The following is a 23,721-nucleotide window of genomic DNA, read 5'->3' on the forward strand; positions in this document are numbered from 1 at the left end:
AAACGGCCTCAGCATACAATCTGACAACGTGCTCTCTTTTCCCCAGCTGCTCTACATAGGTGACAACTTCACACCCCTGGAGGCAGAAATGTTATTCTTGAATCTGCAGCCTTAGCTGAATGCAGCAATTTCTCAGTTGCAGGATCATCCTTGTGTACCTTTTTTTCCTGAGTGAGCTCAGGAATGAATGAAAATTTTTCAGAGCAAATGGATTTGCCGTCCTCCTTCAAATTCCTGAGGAAGCGGACCCTTTTGTGAGCAGGGCTAGAAGGGGTGGAATGTACAGAAGAATGGGTAAAGAGCGGTCTCCTCGGGTGACTCAAGGGGTTCACACAGACTCGAGGGTCAAATGGCCTCCCTTTGCATTGTTACATTCCATGGTGACTCCAAAGCAGGATGGTGTGTTACTCAGCAAGGCTTGCAGGCAATGCTATCGTGAACTGGGACAATCAAGATTGTCTGTACAATTTGTTGCAGCATCAACTACAGTTGTCACCTGAAGCTTCATATGGCAATGTTCATTTAGTGAAATGCTTCCTTAGAGTAGATCAGGCAGGCATCAATTTGCCCTAAAACCCTGGAGCTGTGTAAAGTCTGAACAAGTGACATGACATAGATGTTAAGTGTTCTGAATGGGTGCACCACATTTACAACACTTGCATTCGGCAGGGCAGTGATGAGTTAATTTTTTTTTAAAGAAAGGAAACATGGGCTAGGGCGAGTCCTGAGCTCTGTTGGTAATTAGGACACAACTGATGTGGTGGGCAGATGCTGATACTGGTCAGATGGAATATTGGAATTGGAAATGGAGGTGAAATGGGTGCAATGCCACCACCAAATTTAACATCATTTTAACTTCCCAGTGTTTAATGCAGTTTGTTCGTGTAATACAGGATTAAGTTTAAAAACAAAGACTGGAATATGACCTTGGAAACTCTCAAAAAAATGTCCAAATTTTTAAAGAGCACTACTCTGGTTTGGTTTTCCCTTTTCTTTAACAGGTGGAAATGCAGCTGTAACATGGGCCTTCTAAGCAGTGGCTCTTGGCAGAATGTTTCGTGGCCAGTTTCTGCTGTGTGATTTCTAGCATTTCCAGCGACTTTCTGCCCTGGGGTTTCACCTCAGCATACGTATTGTGCACCTCTTGTGCACACTTCACAAGCTTGCTACTGCCAGGATTACTACTTTTGCTTTACTTTGCAAAGTAAGCTACACTTGACTGATCCTCTGCTCTGCTAATTTTGCAGTTTGGATGGTGCCGAATATGCTAAAGTTCATCCAGAGGCATCCAAGTCCATGATATTACCCTCACTGCTTAAGCAACCCTTGGCCATAGGCACATACCCGCTGTATAATCCATTTGGTCAGAGTCAGCCCTGATAATTTTTGTGTATTAAATAAACCAATATCATTAGAGAATGATGGTAACACTCAAAAATATAGTACACACGCAATTTCCCTTGTTCTCCAGTCTGAAGTTGCTGGCCATTAGTGACTGATACTGATAAACATTTTGATTATTATCAATGATGCAGAACCCCTGCATTTGAAGAACACTCTTTTTTGCAATTTGTGTGATTACATCTAATAATGACCCTGGAACAAATTCCAGGCAGATTCTGTGAATCTGCTTTTACAAGCTCCGCTCCTTCTTCCAATCACAGCACCTCTTGCAGACGGAGAGCTTCAAATGCAAAGGGGAATGAGCTGGTTGATTGGGTGAACCTGCTGAAAGTAATGTCTGGGAACAGTGGAATCAGGTTAAAGCTTAACTGTTTTTATTGTTAATTCAACAATTTACAGACTTTATTACATCCTTTAGGAGGAAGGGACTTGCCTGAAGGTGGCAGCTCCAAGTTTTACTTCGTGGACTTTTTTAGTACAATTATCACATGAGAGATCTGGATGGGCATTTTGCTCATCGTGTCCAGAGGTGAAATGAGAACTAGCAGAATGTTGACTGAAGCTTTGCACTTTCACACCGATTTTAATTTGGCGGGGAGGTTTTCTTTCCGGGACAGAGATGGGCATTTTACAAGATGCAGGCAGCAAATCAACTTGCAGATTCACACTGTCGGCATGAAGCTTAAATGACCAAATAGTGTCTATGGGGGAGAATTGTTGATACACGTACCTATAGGGTGTAGTAGACAGAGATACCTTGATGTCCACTGGCCCACAAGTTTCAGTTCCCAGCACGTGCACCTTCGTATTGAAGCTCAGAGCTGGCAATGTGAATTCATAACTTGCACCTTTTATAGAGCCTGCTATTACATACTGACTCAGCGACAGTTAAGAATTAATGTTTTCAAAAGCACTTGAAGTTATGAAGCCACAAGATATTAAGTAATTGCATAAAAAGACAGACAGTTAAGCACAGCTTGCTTTTGTGTCTGTCTGGGGGTTGAGTAACTGGAATTTTGAAATTGTCTGGAGTTGGATTCCAGACTTTGATTTTTCTTACATCCCCTCCAAAACTTTCAAGAAAAGGATCATTAAAGGAAATTGCATGATGGTTCAAACCGCAATGCAGGTGCTGTAGTGTCCGGACTGTCACATGACCGGCTGCGAGAGAAACGCAGCTGGGAAGATGCTGTGTTAACAGCAGTGCAGTAATATCTTAACAGGAGCAATTACAGCACGAAGATATCGGGATTGGGAGGGTCCAAAATAACAGGCAACACTGAATTAACGCAAGAGTTAATTGAATTCATCTCTGAAAACAACACTGTTGTGACTTTCTCAATTCACTGGACCACTTCTAATGCAGTAACTTTAAACTGGTGCTGAAAACTGACAGGTATGTTGGCTGTATATTTCTGCTCTGTTTCTCTGCAGGATTCCTTTCTGTGGCATATCCCATGGGTGCTGGGCTGGCCCATTCCTGTGAGCTGCCCACTTGAGCAGATTTCAGTTGCACAAAGCGCCATTGTAACTGAATGCTATTTTATCTACATTCGGACTTACACCCACAGGGGTTACTGGATAGCGAGGTGGGAATGTGACTCCTGGTCCAACTTCCCCTTTGCGGCCATAGGGCACGGAGGCTAACTGCAGCATCCTTCCTGCAGGTGGCGATACAGCTACCTTAATGTCTGAGGTGCAATGACGAATGAGGCACCATCTCTAAAGGGAGACAGTGACCTCCATCTGTCAGAGGATCGGCCCTGAGATCAGCTCTGACTGTGTGGGTGGACACCCCATGCCAGTGTCGCTGAAGGTCACTGTGGCCCTCAACTTCTATACCCCTGGCTCTTTCCAGGGGTCAGTGGATAATCTTTGTGGAGTCTCCGAGTCAGCTGTCCACAGTTGTCAAGCAGGTGACAGACACTCTGTTCTAATGTAGTGGCATTTATTTAAGTTGAGTGCCATGAGGTTGACAGGTGAGGTGCTGAGCACCTTTTGGACAGAGTAATGTGGGACGCACTGGCTGAAAGGGTGGTGGAGGTACAAACCCTCCTCAGATGCTATAAGTCTTTGTATATGCAGCAGCGATGCCATGGCATGTTAGGCCATGGGGATAGGGGTCACACATGGGGTAAGGTGTCTTTGGAAGGTGCTAGAGACGCACATCCTCAAGGGGACGAGGGACCTTTTGTGTATGACCCACACGTCTGACTGTATCAGTCTGTGAATGAGCAGTGTTGCTGCATTAACGATTGCAGCAACCATCAGTGCTTTGGATGGTGGGAAGACAGAGTGGATGGGACTGTGACCCTCAAATACCTGGCTGCTGCACCCCAGCCTCGCCGACACCTGCCGACCTGGCCATCTGCCTCCTCCCCAGCTCCATGGCCTGCTCCTCATAAATGGTGAGGTGCTGCAGCACGGTGTGCCCACCACCAGTCCGCAGACGCTCCTGGCTATTGTTCTGTTTGTGCCTGCAGAACAGAGAAGAGGATTTATTGGGGCTGATCACTCATGTACTCTGCACGCCGCACCCTGCACCCCAACCACAGTGGCCCATCTGAGGCCTCCAGCGGCTCCTGTCCACACTACTGGTGATCAGTCCCCAGAAGATAGTCCGGCTGCTCCCAACCCCCTGCCCCAATGGACACCTTGGACACATTCGGCGTCCATCACTTTGAATAGCACACGGGTCTTAGCGCTCATGGCAAGGAGGCGCAACTAGGTGCAGTGCCGATGCCAGCAGATGGCTCTTGGCCACGACACCTTGAGGCTCCCCTTCCACCATCTCATCACCATCAATAAGACATGTGTTGGAGTTCTGAGTATGTGTCTAGCTGCCTCCCCTGCAGGTTGCCCCCAGACTACTCAAATACCACAAACACCAACATATGCTGCGGGGAGAACCCATCTTCTCTTCAACCACTAAGGCTGATGTAAACATGGTCACTATGTGTTTGCCCACCCAGCGTGTGCTAAATGCCCAATGCAGTAACAACACTAAGACATGGGGGAGGGGGCCTCAAAGGCTAACGCTACCTCCTGGGTAAAATGGCCAAGGCTGACATGGTCCTCAACCTTCCAGAGCGCAACAAATCATTGAAGCGCTTGTGGCACTGGGTTCCTGTGTTCCACACAGCATCTTGAGAGCTTACTGCCTCCGCCACCTCCTGCCATGCCTGCCTGGTCACATGGGGGGCCCTCCTCCTCCCATCCTCCAGAAACAACACCTCCCAATGATTTGACACCTCTTCCAGGAGGGCAGCAAGGCAGGCATCGGGGAACTGAGGGGCACATTGGCCCCCGCGCTGGCCTACCCTTCAGCCTGCCCCCCTCCTCCTCCTCTACCCTCACCTCTTCTGGAGCTCGGTCGCTGGTCATGGTGAACAGCCTAAAGGAGGCTGCCTGGCCTTTCTTTATACAGACTGCCAGTTCCCCATTGGAAGCAGCGGTCTGAACACGCCCGCTGCAGATTTGAATTTCCCGCTGAAGACGGGAGTCTGAAACACGCTGGGCGGGCCTTAATTGGCGCGGCCGCACAAATGGCGGTGCGGCCCGTTTTGCCAGCAGCGATTGGCTCCGCGCCCACTGCCGATTGGGTCGGGCCCACCCGCCCGACAAACACACAATTCAGCCCATGGTTGCAATGACAGATATTGTGACCTCGGTGCACGGCACTCTTCCCTCCCACTGGCACCCCAACCTCACTGCTGCCGGTAGACCTGGGCGCATGGCGCGCCTCCTGCTCGTATCTGGTGAAAATGAGCAATTGTGCCAACCCTCCGCCAGTCTGCATCTGTTCAGCGTTATTGTGTGAGGTCTGAAAGGAGAGAGGAGCATTGATTAGTCCACCCTGTACCTGGATCGCCATTGCAGCCCTGCCACCCCCACCTGAGTGAAACATCGCAGGGCTCATGTGAATCTTGACCCTGGAGCTGCCGTACACTCACTCTAAGCAGCCAGGGCTGTGACCCCCTTGTCTAGATGCTGCCTCCATCACATTTACCACTCGCACTGTATCACCTTCCAAAGCAAGGAAGCACTACCACTTAGAACGCCAAGGGCAGCAGATGGATGGCTGCCCTGCTAGCTAGAAGTTCCCCTCCCAGTCAGTCAGCATCCTGACTTTGAAATGTTTCAGTGTTCCAGCAAATCCTTCAGCTCTCCCCCAAAGCAGTCCTGTTGGTGCAAGTGCACCACGTGCAGCGGATACAGAAGGAAGCTCAGCACCACCCTCTCAGGGTCAGCTAGGTATAGGCAATAAATGCTGGCTCAGTCAGCCAAGGCCACATGCCGTGAAAGGGGTGGGGTTAGGGAACCTCCTCTTTTACACACCCCACTCCCCATCTCACCTGAAGATTCTATACCCCAGAATATTGAGCAGCCAGTCCTGCCCCTCCCTCAACCATGTCTCTGTAATATATCTCCACGTATTAATCAACACCCTCAACTTATCTGCCTTACTCGCAAGACTCCTTGCATTAAAATAAATACCATCCAGCCTTGCCATGCTCCCTTGTGCCTTAACTTGACTATATATGCTCTGCCTTCCAGACTGACTCTGTTTTTCTTCTATACTTGTCTGTACATCACCCCTGCTATACCTCCACTCTGTATCCCACACCCCCGGCCAAATTCGTTTAAACCCCCATCAACAGCACTAGCAAACATCGCAAGTATGTTGGTCCCGTTCAGGTGCAACCCGTCGGACTTGTAAAGGTCCCACCTTCTCTGGAAGTGGATCCAGTGATCCAGGAATCTAAACCCCTCCCTCCTGCACCAACTCTTCAGCCACTCATTTATCTGCTCCATCAGCCTATTCCTATACTCAGCTAGTACATGGTACAGGGAGTATTCCAGAGTGTGCAACCTTTGAGGACCTGCTTTTCAATCTGCTACCCAGCTCCCTAAATTCTTGTTGTAGGAGCTCATCCCTCTTTCTACCTATGTCATTGGGACCAATGGAAACCATGATCTCTGACAGTTTGCCCTCCCCCTTCAGAATGCCCTGCAGCTGTTCAGTGACACCCTTGACCCGGGCCCCTGGGAGACACACACCATCCTGGAGTCACGTCTGTGGCCAGAGAAATGCCTGTCCGTACCCCTCAGGATTGAGTCTATAATCACTATTACTCTTCCTCTCTTTCTCCTCCCACCTTGTGAGACTGGGTTCTGGCTCGCCCTCCCCAGAGGAGCCATCACTCTCTCCGTTTTCCAACACAGAGAAACTGTTCTTTAGTGTGATGCACTCTGGGGCTTTCCTGACTACCTGCCTGCCTCCCTTCTGACTGGTGGTCATCCATTCCTCCTCTGTCTGCACTTTGTAAACTGCAGGGTGACCATGTCTAAAAACATGCTATCCACGTAACACTCAGCCTCATGGATGCACTGCTGTGCTTCCAGCCGCCGCTCAAGCTCCAAAACCCGGCACTCAAGCTGGTCAAACCGGTGGCACTTCCTGCAGATGTGGTCATCCAGACTGCCAGGAGTGTCTAAGACTTCCCACATACTGCAGGCCGTACAACACACGGGACTGAGCTCTCCTGCTCAGTAAATATTCTTACCTTACAGTTAAGCCAAGTAGAGTAGAACATTATTTCAGTTTCGTTCTTTTATAAAAAGCTAGAACTCATGCCTTTCCTTAGTGTAGCTTTAAAGTGGAGAAAAACAACTTGCCCACTACCTACCAATCTGCTCTTTGCTTTGCTCTGATGTCTGCTTTCCTCAGCCTTCTTGAATTCTGGTGGGGTTAGCTGCTGCTCCGACCGGCTCGATCTGGGCCTTGACCCTCAGGATTTTATTGAGAAACTCTGCTGGCACCGTTCAGCACCTGCTGCTGCTCCGACTGGCTCGATCTGGGCCTTGACCCTCAGGACTTTATTGAGAAACTCTGCTGGCACCGTTCAGCACCTGCTGCTGCTCCGACTTGCTCTTGTAGGCGGTGGACAGGGTTTGGGGAACTAGGAGGTGTTACTTGCCACAGAATTCCCAGCCTTTGACCTGTTCTTGGTCCAGTTCTGTTTTGGTCAAATGGTAAGCCCCAGGATGTTGTTAGTGGGGGTTTCAGCAATATTAATGCCATTGAATGCCAAGGGGCAATGATTTAAATTTTCTCTTGTTGGAGATCGTCATTGGCAATTTTGCAGTGCTACAAGGGTGCTCATTCTGAGTTTTTTACGTCGCTCGTTGGTGTTGTAACTACCTCCTGGGATTGACCACAACCTTGCGCAGGACCTCCGTTATGCAGAGCAGGGTGGTCTCAAACGATATGACTATCGTGATGCCAGCAAAGCATGGAAAGTTGTACCAACAGAGAGAGAGAGAGAGAGCTTGTTCAGGTTAGTTCAACTTTTGTCTGGACACATTTACCCATAATCACATTATCTGATGGGTTGTCTATTCCGTAAACCATACAACAGTACAAAAAAAGAACAAACCGTTGCCCTACAATTTGCCTGATTACAATTCACAGCAAGCAGGGATCTGGCGAAGCAGTGCAAGTCTTTACTCACCCATTGAGGATTAGCTTCCATTGATCATATTATGGAAATTGGTTTTAACAAACCAGGTCTGTGTTGCATGTATTCAGAAGGGAGACCAGCTTCCAGCCTGGATACCACCTTTTGCAGACGACTGGGCTCTTGAGAGATGTTAGCTTGTCATGTCTTTGCTCTTGACCGGTGGAACAGGTTGAGGACACTCATCCCTTGGCAGTCATACAGCTAGCTGTATGTACCTCCACCCTGAGTACACAACATTTACCTGCAACCAAATAGTTGAGCTTTGTGGTTGACTATCTCAGACTTAGGTGGATACTCTTGGCCAACACTGCACCTGTTGTTCCTGGAGGAATGCAGGAAGGCACGACTCACTGTTGCAGAAGGTTCAAGACTGCCACAGCTACGGTAACCTATAAACTAGTGATGGGCGACCTAGGCTAGTGAGTGGGCCGGGTGAGTGGTTCCCCTCCATCTCAGTGGGTCACAAGATTGAAATCAGGCACGCGGACTAACCCTGGCCCCGTGAATAAGATTAAATATACTTAATACACACTGAATATTTCCTAATCAGTGATGGGAAATGTTTCCACAACTTCCTTCAAATTTGGAAGCTGTTGAGCACGTTGGGCAGAACCCACTGTGAATTTGGCCATGTGAGAGGAATGGCGTATTTCATAATGTCTCTTAACGTGTTTTTTTAAACTGATTTATCACCTCGTTGCAAATTAAGCAAAATAGCCTCCCTTTCTGTTCCACAACACAATCCGGCTCCCAACTCTCTCTTCCCATTCTGCCCTCATCGACGATTTTCCTCTTTTAGGCTACTTTTCCCTCTGTACTTTTTGATTTTGCACTTGATTCTCCTCCTTTATCAACACCACTTTGACACCGATCCATTATATAATTAGGGGCCAATTTAAATTACCGGCAAAAGTAACAATGCGCAACCTCCCACGTCCACCGGTCTTGTAACCAAGATGGTCTCGCGGGATAGGGTCATTTTGCTCACTGCACTTGCGTGCCTGGAATTTGTGGGGTGTGCCGATTGAACCGTCAGGGTGCTTTGGATGCAGAGGGAGCGCACAGCTCTCAGTCAATGTTGTGTGCAATCAGCACACACCTCACTTCACGTGCCCCAGCTTTGCGTGAGTATCACTTCAGTAATAGCAGTAAGAAAAGAACTACCCGGACAGAAACCAGCAGAATCTGGAAACCCAGTGTGAGGGCAACAGTCAACAAAGTGAACTCAGAACCCTGATGGGCCTGCAGGTTGCCCACCACTGCTATAAACTCAATGCCGCATGATTACTGAATGGGAGGTATTAACCTTCTCTGACCCTGGGCAGCACACCTAGTTGGAATGACTAAGGTATTGTAACCTCTAACTCCCACGTCAGAGTAAGGTTTCAAAGGGAGTGACGAGGAATCAAAAGATATTTATTTGTGGGGTGCAAATGTTACAGGTTTGGACTGATAAATGGAAGTAAGTTGTCCAGCTCTTAACTGTAAATGCACAAGGATTGCTTCAGTATCTGAGGAGTCGTGAATGATGCTGAACATTGCACAATCATCAGCAAACATCCCCACTTCTGACTTTGACAGAAGGAAGGTCATTAATGAAGTAGCTGAAGATGGTTGGGCCTAGGACACTACCCTGAGGAACTCCTGCAGTGATGTTCTAGAACTGAGATGATTGACCTCCAATAACCACAATCATTTTGCTTTGTGCTGGGTATGACTCCAACCAGTGGAGAGTTTTCTGCCAATTCCCATTGACTCCAGTTTTGCTAGGGCTCCTTGATGCCACACACGGTCAAATGCGGCCTTGATGCGAAGAGCAGTAACTCTCCCCTCGCCTCGGGAGTTCAGCTCTTTTGTCCATGTTTGAACCAAGGATGTAATGAGGTCAGGAGCTGAGTGATGCTTAATTATTGCTGAGTAAGTGCCACCTGATTGGAATGTGTCGACACGTTGCATCACTGCTGATGGAGAGTCATCTGTGGGGTGGTCATCGGCCAGGTTAGATTTGTCCTGCTTTTTGTGGACAGGACATATCTAGACAGTTTTCTACATTGCTGGGTCGATGCCAGTGTTGTGATGCTGAACTGAAACAGCTTGCTTAGGGGGCGTGGTTAGTTCAGGAGCACAAGTCTTCAGTGCTATTGCTAGATGTTGTCAGGTCCCCTAGCCATTGCAGTATCCGGCCTTCAGCCGTTTCTTGATATCATGTGGAGTGAATCAAATTGGCTGATGACTGGCATATGTGATGCTGGGGACCTCCTGGAGGAGGCAGAGATGGATCATCCACTCAGCAGTTCTGGCTGAAGTCTTTTGTGCTGATTGTACTTGGCTCCCTCTTTAATTTAGGACGGGGATATTGGTGGAGCCACCTGTTCAGTTAGTTTAATTGTCCACCTCCATTCACATTTGGATGTGGCACTGCTGCCGATCTTAAATCTGATTCATTAGTTGTGGGATCACTTGGCTCTGTCAAATGCTGCTTTGTTTAGTAGGCAAGTAGACCTGTGTTGTGGCATGTCCTTCAAGTGCTTGATCCCTTTGGCCATCCATGTTGTTTGAAAAATATCAGCTGATAGTCAGTGAACCACAGGCTCTGCACAGTTGCTTTGTGGGACTCCATGAAGGCAGATGTTTGTGTGCTCCAGTGCCCATTGTGACCTGTGGGGTGTCTGGCTCTCCCAGTGTGACAGGACATTTGAGAGGAATGTAGCACAAAGTTGTTGGCAGAGCAAGGGTTAATGTAGGATTGGGGAACAGTACCACCCATGATATGATGTAGCGAGTCACATGACAGTAGACTATGTTGTAGAGTCTGAAAGGAGGCAGCAGGGAGACAGTCCACGCATGACGGTACCTTGGATATGTATATAGTTATGGGTTACCAAATAAATGGTTTATGTTCAACCAAACAAGTGAGACACCAAGCAACCTTACAACATGGTGCCAGTGAAGGATGGAGCCCAGAATCCCAGAGAAGCTGGAGAAGAAACCTAGATTCTCAAAGCATGAAAAACTAAAACCTAAGCCTGACCTGAGACACATGCACCTAAATGGAAGACACAGTTGGCGACAAAGCTCCATTGTAGACATGGAGGCGGAAGGACTCCACCAGGTCACACGGACGTCTGTTGTCAGACCTGTAGTGTCAAAGGTTCTAGCTAGATCAAAGTAAAAAGCAAAATTCACATGCGGCCAGACGGGTCCATCCGTTCCAGGATAGACTTCCTGTTTGTGTCCTGAGCATTTGTGGTCAGATCCACCAACGCCTGGACAAACCGCTAACTCCTGACGAACTGACTAAGGCCCTTGAGTCCTTTGAGAAGAGTAAAACTCCCGGAAGTGACGGCTTGCCGGCGGAGTTGTATTGGGCTCTGTGGGACTTGATCGGCCCAGACCTGCTAGAAGTGTACGAGAGTATGCTCCTGGCCGGCAGCATGTCAGAATCCATGAGGAAAGGCATCATCACCCTCATCTACAAACACAAGGGGGAAATTGGCGACCCTTTTCACTGTTGAATGTGGACTATAAGATTCTGTCCAAAGTCATCGCCAATCAGGTCAAATCCGCTCTGGAATTGGTGATCCACCCTGACCAGACCTGCTCTGTGCCAGGCAGGAAGATCTCTGACAGCCTCGCGCTGCTCAGGAATACGATTGCCTATAGAACCATAGAACACTACAGCACAGAAAACAGACCATTCGGCCCTTCTAGTCTGTGCCAAAATATTATTCCACTAGTCCCATTGACCTGCACCTAGTCCATAACCCTCCAGACCTCTCCCATCCATGTATCTATCTAATTTATTCTTCAAACTTAAGTGTGAGCCCGAATTTATCACATCAGATGGTAGCTCGTTCCACACTCTCACCACTCTCTGAATGAAGAAGTTCCCCCTAATGTTCCCCCTAAACCTTTCCCCTTTCACCCTAAAGCCATGTCCTCTCATGTTTATCTCTCCTAATCTAAGTGGAAAGAGCCTACTCGCATTTACTCTGACTATACCCCTCACAATTTTGTAAACTTCTATCAAATCTCCCCTCATTCTTCTACGCTCCAAGGAATAAAGTCCTAACCTGTTTAATCTTTCCCTGTAACTCAACTCCTTAAGACCCAGCAACATCCTAGTAAATCTTCTCTGCACTCTCTCAATCTTACTGATATCCGTCCTGTAGTTAGGCGACCAGAACTGCACACAATACTCCAAAGTTGGCCTCACCAATGTCTTATACAACCTCACCATCCCAACTCCTATACTCAATACTTTGATTTATGAAGGCCAGTATGCCAAAAGCTTTCTTTACAACCTTGTCTCCCTGTGACGCCACTTTCAGGGAATTATGTATCTGAACTCCCAGATCCCTTTGTTCCTCTGCACTCCTCAGTGCCCTACCATTTACTGTGTATGTCCTACCTTGGTTTGAGCTTCCAAAAATGTAAATGTAATCCTGCCTATGTGCAGGACAGGGGTGTGGACACCTGCCTCATCATCCTGGATCAGGAGAAGGCCTTTGACAGAATATCGCACACCTACATGGTGGATGTGCTCTCCAAAATGGGGTTTGGGGAGGGAATTCGCAATTAGATCCAACTGCTCTACACTAACAGCGCAGTCTCAATCAATGGGTGGGAATCAGATAGCTTTCCAATTAAATCTGGAGCCAGGCAGGGCTTCCCTCTGTCCTGTTTGTGTGTTGCATAGAACCCTTTGCTGAGTCCATCAGGAAGGATCCGGGCAAAAGAGGAGTGACAATCCCAGGCAGTGGAGGCACTCAGATCAAAGCCTCCCTGTACATGGACGATGTCGCCATCTTCTGCTCGGATCCGCTGTCGGTGTGCAGACTGATCCACATCTGCGACCAGTTCGAACTGGCCTCGGGAGCCAAAGTAAATCGTGGGAAGAGCGAGGCCATGTTCTTTGGGAACTGGGCTGACCGATCCTTTGTCACCTTCACCGTCAGGGCTGACGGCCTGAAGGTGCTGGGGATATGGTTTGGAGGGACCGGGGCATGCATTAGAAACTGGAAGGAGCAAGGGTCTATGGTGCAAAGAAAACTGGGCATGTGGGAGTGACGCTCCCTCTCCATTGCGGGTAAGAACCTGGTCATCAGGTGTGAGGCACTCTCGCTGTTGCTGTACGTGGCGCAGGTCTGGCCCATTCCACACTCCTGCGTGGTGGCGCTCACCCGAGCCATCTTCCGCTTTATCTGGAGGTGGAAAATGGATCGTGTCCGCAGGGACGCGATGTACAAGCCTCTAGATAAAGGGGGAGAAAATGTGCCCAACAAGCCCTCAAACTGTGTGAGGCTGCATCAAGCTGTGCGTAGATCCTCAGTACGCAAACACCAAGTCTCACTACGTGCTGAGGTTCTACCTGTCCCCGGTGTTGCGAAGGATGGGTCTGGCCACGCTGCCGCGGAACGCTCCAAGTAGTTGGACCGTGCCGTACCACCTGTCCCTGGTGGAAAAATTTATGCAGAGAAACACCTTTGACCACAAGTCCATCAGGCAGTGGTCAGCACGTAACGTCTTAGAGGCCCTGAGGGAAAAGGAGAGGGTGGATCCTGTGGGATGGTTCCCCGAGCAGACTGTCAAAGTCATTTGGCAGAATGCCTCATCGCCAGTACTTTCCAACAAGCACCAAGGCGTGGCTTGGCTGGTGGTGAGAAAGGCCCTCCCCCGTCATCCTTCCTACACGCCAGGACTCTCACCCCCTCTGCACGTTGCTCTCGAGGTGGCTGTGGTGGGGAAGAGACCGTTGTTCACCTCCTTGTGGATTGTGCCTTTGCAAAGAAGGTCTGCAGAGAGATGCAGTGGTTTCTGTCGAGGTTCATCCTGAGCAGTTCTGTGACACAGGACTCTGTGCTCTACGGGCTGTTCCCAGGGACACACACTGAGACAAACATCAACTACCGCTGGAAGATCATCAACTCGATGAAAGACACTCTTTGGTCTGCCAGAAACTTGTTGGTCTTCCAGCGCAAAGAGTTGTCCCCGACCGAGTGTTGCAAACTGGCACATTCCAAAGTCCAGGACTACGTGCTGAGGGACGCACTAAAGCTTGGGGCAGCCACCACAAAGGCGCAATGTGGAAGGGTCGCTGTCTAAGACCTTTCTGCCATAGGGCACCTAGGGGCTGGGAAATGTTGAGAGCCCCTCGGGCTGCACAGCTGAAAATGAATGTCTGCAGTGAATACTAATTGTATTGAAGCACCTCAGAGAGCAACATGATGTATGTTGATAACTCCAATACCTTTGTCTGATTATCTGTAATGACCATATTGAAATGATTGTAATATTCATTGATTGTATTGATGCACCTTGTGATCCATGTGTAAAAGTTGAATCTGATTGTAGTTTTGTGATGGTGATTTTGAAATGTTTGTAATGTTCTTCCAGATATTTTATGAATAAAGTATATTTTTCATTAAAACAAAATCTGTTCTTATCAGTTTAATATCTGATACGTCCCTTATCTGGGGACCATATATTAAATTGATTTTTGGAGCAGGGAGATGGAACAGGATCTTTCTCCGTCCACTCCACACATCGACCTGGTATTGCAGCGTCTTCAGGAATGGTGCAGTTTTGCCCTCTACAGGGTGAAAGGGAAACTGAAAAGAAGAAAAAGTCATTCAGAGCATTGTCCTGCTTTCCATCATTGATCTGGTTGAACTGAACTTGTGCTGAGTGGCAGGACAGGCTCATTGGTGCCAGACTGAGTGATGCCCCCTGTTGGATTTTGGTGCAACTGCAGGGCTGCAGCTGGTGTGCACTTGTTCTGCTTGTCAGGGCGGAGCCCGGGACTGGACGATGCCCCCTGTTGGATTTTGAGGCTGTTGCAGGCGCTGCTTCAGGGAGGCAGCATCAAGCAAGAAACGCCTGATGCTCAATGCTGGCTGTTGGGTATTCAGCCCGTGTTCGGCCACACGCAGCAAAACGGACGGTGAAGCCGGAGGCCGAGGAAGACGGGACGGGCGCATGGGTTTCTGGGTTATTGCTTCTCAGCCTTTTGGCTAAGATCAGTTGTAGTGAAGCGATGGCTCAAACCAAAGGAGCCCCAAACCAGGGGGTACGTAACACCGTTCGGGTCACGGTGAAGGACAGTGAAGGGGGAGCACCCATGGATCAGGCCTTCCTCATCAAGCGGATCCTGTTGAAGGCGTGTGGATTTGAAGCGGAGGAGATCTACTCCCTGCAAGACTTCCCCAGCGCTGGATATTTCGACGTGACCTTCAGGAATGTTGCTGCCTTCGTCAAGTTCCTGAAGGTGTTCGAGAAGAAGAGAGACCAGCCGGAGATGAAGATCCTGACGGTGGAGCCGCTCTTTGCTCTGCCGTTGCAACGGGACCGTGTGGTGACGGTGCATCTCTACATCCCCCACGTCCCTGTCGCCGACGTGTTCACCTTCCTCGCCAGGTACGTCGACAAGGTTGGGAGCTGCACCGAGGTTAGAGACGCCTTCGGGATTTGGACATGCAAACGCCAGGTTAAGGTCACGCTCAAGACCGACGGTAAGGGAGCCATCTCCATCTCCTTCCAGCTTCACTATCGGGAGAAGCCGTGGCTACCTTGTCTCCGATGGGCAGCCCAAACTTTGTCACTCATGCGGCAAGTCGGGGCATATGGCGGCCAACTGCAGCGCCGCCCTCTGCAAGAACTGCAAACAGGAAGGGCACCAGACAAAGGACTGCAAACAGACTAAGTACTGCAACCTGTGTGGTGAGGCAGGTCACCTCTACAGGACCTGCCCCAAACGCTGCCTCACTTATGCACAGGCAGCCAAAGCCAACGAGGGGGAAGCAGAAGAAATGCTTCATGTCACTACTACCAAGGATACTTGCAACACTCCAACCACCATGGCCCCCAGTGAGAACAACGGGACAAAGGAGGATGCAGAGAGAGACAAGGTGGAGGAAAAGATTGAGGCAGCAGACAGCCAATCAACAGCACTGACCCCTGAACCTCCCACTCCTCAGGAGAGCGAATCAATGGAGGAGGAAGCAGCAGAAAATCAGCAGGGAGAGTGGCAGCTGGTGAAGAGAGCCAAAAGGAAGAAGGGGCTAAGAAGGGACCAAGCCACTTCTCAGACAAGTGGCAAGAGGCGTCTCCCATCCGACGCGGATGACAAGGGCAGCTGCTCTTCGGACAAAGATGTGCCAGGGCGGCACCTACAGAAGAAGCAGCAAAGCTCTAGGGAGTTGTAGAGTGAGACACCCGAGCTCCAGAACATTGGAGACATTGAGGAGACCATCGCACCCCAACTTTGCCTACAACCCGAAGAGGCCAGCGCACCCCAGCCCCAGCAATCTGGGAGCAGTGAAGTGCTCAGCGCACCCCAGCTCCGGGAAGCCGGGAGCAGCAACGCCCCAGAGGGGGAGAGGATTGGGGAAGCTTCTCCAACAGAGGACATTTCAAATCCCGTTCTCTGCACGAAACCCCAGATGCCACCTGAGCAGATCATCTCCAATGGGGAGGTTCAGGACAGTTTCCTCAGCCCATCCAAAGCGAGGCAATTTGTGAACACTATGGGTAAGCAGGAGCAGACCAAAGGTCTGGGACTCTCAGAGGCAACAGGTTTGGTAAGAGACTAAATGCTTTAAAATGGGTGTAAAGATTGTATCCATAAATGTGCGTAGCATTAAATCTACTACGCGATGTGTTGCGACCTTGGACTACCTAGCCAAGGTCAAAGCTGACCTGTTGTTTCTGCGGGAGTGTGCGATACCGCACCTCAACTCCTACAGGCAATGGTCACGATGCTGGTCCCATGGGCCATCGATCAGATCGGGCGGAAACGACTCTCGTTCCTCCGGCCTGGGTATTCTGCTGTGGGGAGGCATTTCACCGTCTCCGAGGTTAAGGAGGTGGTGGGCGGGCGCCTCCTCATAGCAGACATAATGTACAAGAATGCTCCACTCCGGTTAATTAACGTGTATGGCCCGTCACAAGGGGCCGAGCGGCTGGAGGTTTTTCAGCAGCTCCCACTGCTGCTGGCGACCTCCAGGCCGGTCATTCTGGGCGGTGACTTCAACTGCATCATCGATGCGGCTGGACGATCCGGCAGGGCCGACAGCAGATTGGACGCTACGTCCAGATCCCTGATCGAAACAGTTAAGGATGCCAAGCTGCACGACGCCTTCAGCAACCCTGTATACGGAGCGCAGCGTAGATACACCTGGTCGCAGCCAGATGTGTCCAAAACCGTTCCTGGATAGACTTGCTATTTGTATCACAAGCGTTCGCAGTCAGATCCACTGACGTCAAGCCGGTGTTCTTCACTGACCACTGCCTCCTACTGGCTGACTGTCACTTACAGGAAGACCAGAGGGTTGTCCGGGGGACATGGAAGCTAAACGTACAACTGCTAACCCCAGAGAACATTGAGGAACTCAAGAGGGATTACAAAGGTTGGAGAACTGTGAAACCCCTCTTTGAGTCCCTGACACCCTGATGGGAAGTGATCAAGGGAAACATCAAGAGGTTTTTCATCCTCAAAGGCACCCAGAAAGCTAGAAAGGAACAGAGGGAAATGTCCCGACTCCAGAAAAACATGCAGAATCTGCTCCGGCTGCAGTCGTTGGAGGTCGATGTCAAGGAGGAATTCCAAGAGGTGAACAGCCAGCAAGCCTCGCTCTTTGCCTCGGAGGCCTCGAAGATCATCTTCCGTTCCAGAGTCCGCTCTGTGGAGCAGGATGAGATGTGCTCACACTTCTTCCAAAAGGTACACAGAGAGAGCTCTGTGATCAGCAGCCTGAAGGAAGAAGATGGTTCAGTAAAGTCATCGCAGTCCGACATTTTGAGGATCAGCAAATCCTTTTATGTCGGATTGTATGACGTGAAGCCCACAGACAGCACAGAGTCCCAGTCCTTCCTGTCCTCCATTACAAAGGGCTTTGATGACAGTACATGGGAGAGTCTGGACAAACATGTTGGATGTGCTCTCAAAAAGGGATTTGGGGAGGGAATCCACAACACGGCAGGAGTCTCACCCCCTCTGCACGTTGCCCTCGAGGTGGCTGTGGTGGGGAAGAGACCGTTGTTCACCTCCTTGTGGATTGTGCCTTTGCAAAGATGGTCTGGAGAGAGATGCAGTGGTTGCTGTTGAGGTTCATCCTGAGCAGTTCTGTGACACAGAACTCTGTGCTCTACGGGCTGTTCCCAGGGACACACACCGAGACAAACATCAACTGCAGCTGGAGGATCATCAACTCGGTGGAAGACGCTCTTTGGTCTGCCCGAAACTTGTTGGTCTTCCAGCGCAAATAGTTGTCCCCGACCGAGTGTTGCAGACTGGCACATTCCAAGGTCCAGGACTACGTGCTGAGGGACGCACTAAAGCTTGGGGCAGCCACCGCAAAGGCGCAATGGGGAAGGGTCGCTGTCTAAGACCTTTCTGCCATAGGGCACCGAGGGGCTGGGAAATGTTGAGAGCCCCTCGGGCTGTACAGCTGAAAATGAATGTCTGCAGTGAATACTAATTGTATTGAAGCACCTCAGAGAGCAACATGATGTATGTTGATAACTCCAATACCTTTGTCTGATTGTCTGCATTGACCATATTGAAATGATTGTAATATTCATTGATTGTATTGATGCACTTTGTGATCCATGTGTAAAAGTTGAATCTGATTGTAGTTTTGTGATGGTGATTTTGAAATGTTTGTAATGTTCTTCCAGATATTTTATGAATAAAGTATATTTTTCATTAAAAAAAAATCTGTTCTTATCAGTTTAATATCTGATACGTCCCTTATCCGGGGACCAAATATTAAATTGATTTTTGGAGCAGGGAGATGGAACAGGATCTTTCTCCGTCCATTCCACACATCGACCCGGTATTGCAGCGTCTTCAGGAATGGTGCAGTTTTGCCCTCTACAGGGTGAAAGGGAAACTGAAAAGAAGAAAAAGTCATTCAGAGCATTGTCCTGCTTTCCATCATTGATCTGGTTGAACTGAACTTGTGCAGAGTGGCAGGACAGGCTCATTGGTGCCAGACTGAGTGATGCCCCCTGTTGGATTTTGGTGCAACTGCAGGGATGCTGCTGGTGTGCACTTGTTCTGCTTGTCAGGGTGGAGCCCGGGACTGGACGATGCCCCCTGTTGGGTTTTGAGGCTGTTGCAGGCGCTGCTTCAGGGAGGCAGCATCAAGCAAGAAACGCCTGATGCTCAATGCTGGCTGTCGGGTCTTCAGCCCGTGTTCGGCCACACGCAGCAAAACGGACGGTGAAGCCGGAGGCTGGGGAAGACAGGACGGGCGCATGGGTTTCTGGGTTATCGCTTCTCGGACTTTTGGCTAAGATCAGTTGTAGTGAAGTGATGGCTAAAACCAAAGGAGCCCCAAACCAGGGGGTACGTAACACCGTTCGGGTGGCAATGAAAGACATTGAAGGAGGAGCACCCATGGATCGGGCCTTCCTCATCAAGCGGATCCTGTTGAAGGCGTGTGGATTTGAAGCGGAGGAGATCTACTCCCTGCGAGACTTCCCCAGCGCTGGATATTTCTACGTGACCTTCAGGAATGTTGCTGCCTGCGTCAAATTCCTGAAGGTGTTTGAGGAGAAGAGAGACCAGCTGGAGATGAAGATCCTGACGGTGGAGCCGCTCTTTGCTCTGCCGTTGCAACGGGACCGTGTGGTGACGGTGCATCTCTACAACCCCTACGTCCCTGTCGCCGACGTGCTCACCTTCCTCACCAGGTACGTCGACAAGGTTGGGAGCTGCACCAAGGATGGAGACGCCTTCGGGATTTGGACATGCAAACGCCAGTTTAAGGTCACGCTCAAGACCGATGGTAAGGGAACCATCTTCCATCCTCCTTCCAGCTTTGCTATCGGGGGAAGCCGGGGCTACCTTGTCTACACTGGGCAACCCAAACTTTGTCACTCATGCGGCAAGTCTGGTCATGTGGCGGCCAACTGCAGCGCCGCCCTCTGCAAGAACTGCAAACAGGAAGGGCACCAGACAAAGGACTGCAAACAGACTAAGTACTGCAACCTGTGTGGCGAGGCAGGTCACCTCTACAGGACCTGCCCCAAACGCTGTCTCACTTATGCACGGGCAGCCAACGCCAATGAGGGGGAAGCAGAAGAAATGCTTCGAGTCACTACTACCAAGGACACTTGCAACGCTCCAACCACCATGGCCCCCAGTGAGAACAACGGGACAAAGGAGGACGCAGAGAGAGACAAGGTGGAGGAAAAGATTGAGGCAGCAGACAGCCGATCAACAGCACTACCCCCTGAACCTCCCACTCCTCAGGAGAGCGAATCAATGGAGGAGGAGGAAGCAGCGGAAAATCAGCAGGGGGAGTGGCAGCTGGTGAAGAGAGACAAAAGGAAGAAGAGGCTAAGAAGGGACCAAGCCACTTCCCAGACAAGTGGCAAGAGGCGTCTCCCATCCGACGCGGATGACAAGGGCAGCTGCTCTTCCGACGAAGAAAGGCAAGTGCGGCACCTACAGAAGAATCGGAAAAGCTCTAGGGAGTTGGAGGACGAGAAACCCGAGCGCCAGAACACCTGAGACAATGAGGAGACCAGCGCACCTCAACTTTGCCTACAACCCGAAGAGGCCAGCGCACCCCAGCTCCGGGAAGCCGGGAGCAGCGACGCCCCAGAGGGGGAGAGGATTGGAGAAGCTTCTCCAACAAAGGACATTTCAAATCCCGTTCTCTACACGAACCCCCAGATGCCACCTGAGCAGAACATCTCCAATGGGGAACTTCAGGACAGTTTCCTCAGCCTATCCAAAGTGAGGCAATTTGTGAACACTATGGGTATGCAGGAGCAGACCAAAGGTCTCGGACTCTCAGGCAACAGGTTTGGTAAGAGACTAAATGCTTTAAAATGAGTGTAAAGATTGTATCCATAAATGTGCGCAGCATTAAATCTATTACGCAATGTGTTGCGACCTTGGACTACGTTGTCAAGGTCAAAGCTGACCTGTTGTTTCAGCAGGAGTGTGCGATACCGCACCTCAGCTCCTGCAGGGGTCCAAGTGAGGCCTCACCCTCCCACTTCAATCCAGCTTCACTCTCTGCAACATCAAACATTCCAGTTAGAGAGGGGAAAGGGGGACGTCCAACATCTAGAGGATCAATGTCCCACCAGCTTCAGGTTCAAGATCTCTCCTTCCTCTGGAACCAAACCACAACTCCCTTGTGGCACCACAGTTACCCACATGGCAACAGGCACAAATGTCAATGCTCGATTCCTCCAATGGGGTGCAGATAAATAAGAGAAATAGCCCATCAACCAGGTTGTGCATCACATCCCCACACAACATCTCTGAGGGAGAGAGAGGGGGAACTTACACATTTTGCACCTTCTGGAAAGTACAAGCTTTGTTCCTGGAATCCCTCTGATCCAATGGAGCAACTTTCAGGTGACAGGTGATGAAAATCTGAGGGACACATTCAACACAAGTCATGATTCAGTGACTCCCTCCCAACATGGAGATCCCAATGATCAGCTTCCTCTTACCAAGGAACGGTCATCTCCAAGGAAACGGAACGCATCCAGGTCAAACCGGAGCTTGTCCAGCTCCTGCTCGTCTCTTGGCAACACAAAGGTTGAAAAGGAGTCCTCAGCTTTGCTGTCCAGGAGGCAACTGAAGAAAGATTAAAAAGGGACAGGAAGTGAATCAAGTGAAGCCATTGAGATGGGACCAGCTGGAGAAAGCAGAGAGCTCCTTACCCATTGTGGTCAATGAAGCTATATCTCGGGGTGGAGTCCTTGTCTGGGCTCAATGTAGCTACACAGCGGTCAATGTAGAGCTTCAGGGGCATGTGGTTGGTCATTGAAACAGAGGCCTCAATGTGAATGAGCTCACCCAGGTAGTAGACAGTCGAAGTGCGCTCTGTAAGCCAGTCACCTGAAGTACAAGAGGACAAGGGTTAGAGACAGTGGCTGTAACTCCCAGTGAGTGACTACAGGAAATCACTCCCCATCCACCCATCACATACCCTTCATTAGGCGCAGAGAGAATGACAGATTCCCTTCTCCAGACTTGGTGGAGCTGAATGGGATCCAGGTGGGCTTGATGGGGTCACTGCTCACATTGCCCTTCCTGGAAAGGCAGGGGAGTCATTTTAGGACATCTTCAGAGACCACCAGCAGCTGTAGATCTTATTGACAAAGAGGGTAAAGATTCTCACCTAAAATAACGACTCAATGGGAACAACAGCTCCATTCGTTCTCACAATGACAGATCCATGATACTCTGGGGTGTGGTTCAGGTGGGTGGTGTAGATGAGGAAATCTCCAATCATCTGAAAGAATCAGATTAAGGAATGAAGAACTGATCTGAAATGAGAATGTTCTCCACAGGGGTTAACAATGAAGTCATCCCATCCCCTGAAAACAATTCTGAGGAGGATTGACAGGGTCAGTGTGAAGAGGCTGCTTCCCCCCAGCCGGAGGAGAGTTGATTATTAGGTGTAGGCATCTCAGGTCAGGGGGTCACTTAAGATTAATGTGACAGGGAATTACTTCATTCAGCAGGTGGTGAATCTTTGGGATTCTAGCCCAGAGAGCTGTGAATGCTCAGTCACCGAGTACATTGGAGACAGATGGATTTATTTTGGGGAATGAAGGCAATGTTATGATGTGGCAGATGATGCTAGTCAGGTGGATCAAATCTACGAGGGAAACTTGATCAGGCACTCAACTGTTTTGCAATTAGTATATTATTTTGATTTCAGTGCCCGGAATTCAGGAACAGCAAAGACTGCCACAAATTCAGGAGGTTTAGATAAAAATGTAAACATTTAAAGAAAAGATTAAGCACATCCATTAGGTCTACAAATTACTATAAGAACTCCCAAAATTCTGATTAAACTGGCTCCCAGTGACACCTTCATTAAGGCAACAGTTAAAAAACAGATTTGTACAGACCCAGGCAAAGCAACACCACCTGGACAGGAGAATTCAATACGAGTTAACACATCCTTGGTTCCTTTAGACAGGAACTTGATGCAGAGGCTGGAGGCTTCTCACATTTGCGAAAGATCTTAGGATGTCTTCACCACTGACTCAGCCTCATCCCCTCTACAGGTAAATTCCATTGTTCCCATATCTTGTTGCAACTTCACTTTTCATAATATAAAAGTTTAGTACTAATTTATCAGTAACCTTTGAAAAAATTAACACTTCAGCTTAGTTCTGAAAGCTGGAGTCACATCCCACCATTGCCTGGAAATTCAAGCTATCCACATTTTACTGAAAAAGCAAATTTTCATCACATCTTATTCTAAACCTGGTTCGATTAAACTGGACTGAAACCTCCAGGTCGATTGATCTGAATGAGAGGAATAGAGCTGAAAATCCTCAAAACAACAAAAGGCAAAGCTTGGAGGATCCAAAGAGAAGGTTCAAGACCAATGGGGCTGATGTCATAGGTTGGAGAGACTCAGGGACCAGTTAAAGTAAAGTACAATACAAGATAGAAAGCTAATTTGTAGTTTTATAAAGCAGGAGACAGCTATCTCCTCAATATCATTGACATCTCACCCATTGTTGGAATGAAGAGTGGGAAACAACCTACAGCCCAAGCTTAGAGCAAGAGCTGAGGATTCCCATTACCTGCAACCTGCTGCCACACTCATGGAGTCCATAGTCAAAGAGGACAGTGTGGTTCTGAGAGTAGATCCTGGTTGTCCGACAACCTGCTGTCCCCAGGGTCAGGTCAGCAGCTTTGATCAGGTGCCAGGTTCCAAATAAATCCAGCTGGACCCTGAGCAGCAGCTTGTCCTCTCCACACTGCACCATCACAGTCTGCAGTGGAGACACACTTCCA

The 23,721-nt window shown here is 49.4% G+C and overlaps 2 protein-coding genes, 1 non-coding gene and 1 pseudogene across 3 annotated transcripts in view; 2 read left to right on the plus strand and 2 right to left on the minus strand.

Moving 5' to 3' along the window:
* The window catches only part of LOC144668726 (EVI5-like protein), a 436,360-nt gene that overhangs the window by 195,466 nt on the left and 217,173 nt on the right, over positions 1 to 23,721 (minus strand). The window lies entirely within an intron of this gene.
* Positions 14,343 to 14,516, plus strand: LOC144669166 (U2 spliceosomal RNA; annotated as a pseudogene).
* LOC144669190 (U2 spliceosomal RNA) lies at positions 18,608 to 18,797 on the plus strand. The gene has a single exon (XR_013573626.1). It is a non-coding gene; the product is annotated as a U2 spliceosomal RNA (small nuclear RNA).
* LOC144668727 (zona pellucida sperm-binding protein 3-like) lies at positions 18,995 to 22,116 on the minus strand. The gene is made up of 5 exons (XM_078531056.1): positions 22,082 to 22,116; positions 21,890 to 21,993; positions 21,621 to 21,798; positions 21,408 to 21,534; positions 18,995 to 19,165 (listed from the first exon to the last, which is right to left on the minus strand). The coding sequence occupies exons 1-5, from the start codon at positions 22,114 to 22,116 to the stop codon at positions 18,995 to 18,997; spliced, it is 615 nt and encodes a 204-aa protein (XP_078387182.1).

The sequence above is a fragment of the Cetorhinus maximus genome, chromosome 28 (genome assembly GCF_964194155.1).
Source record: "Cetorhinus maximus chromosome 28, sCetMax3.hap1.1, whole genome shotgun sequence".
NCBI lineage: Eukaryota > Metazoa > Chordata > Chondrichthyes > Lamniformes > Cetorhinidae > Cetorhinus > Cetorhinus maximus.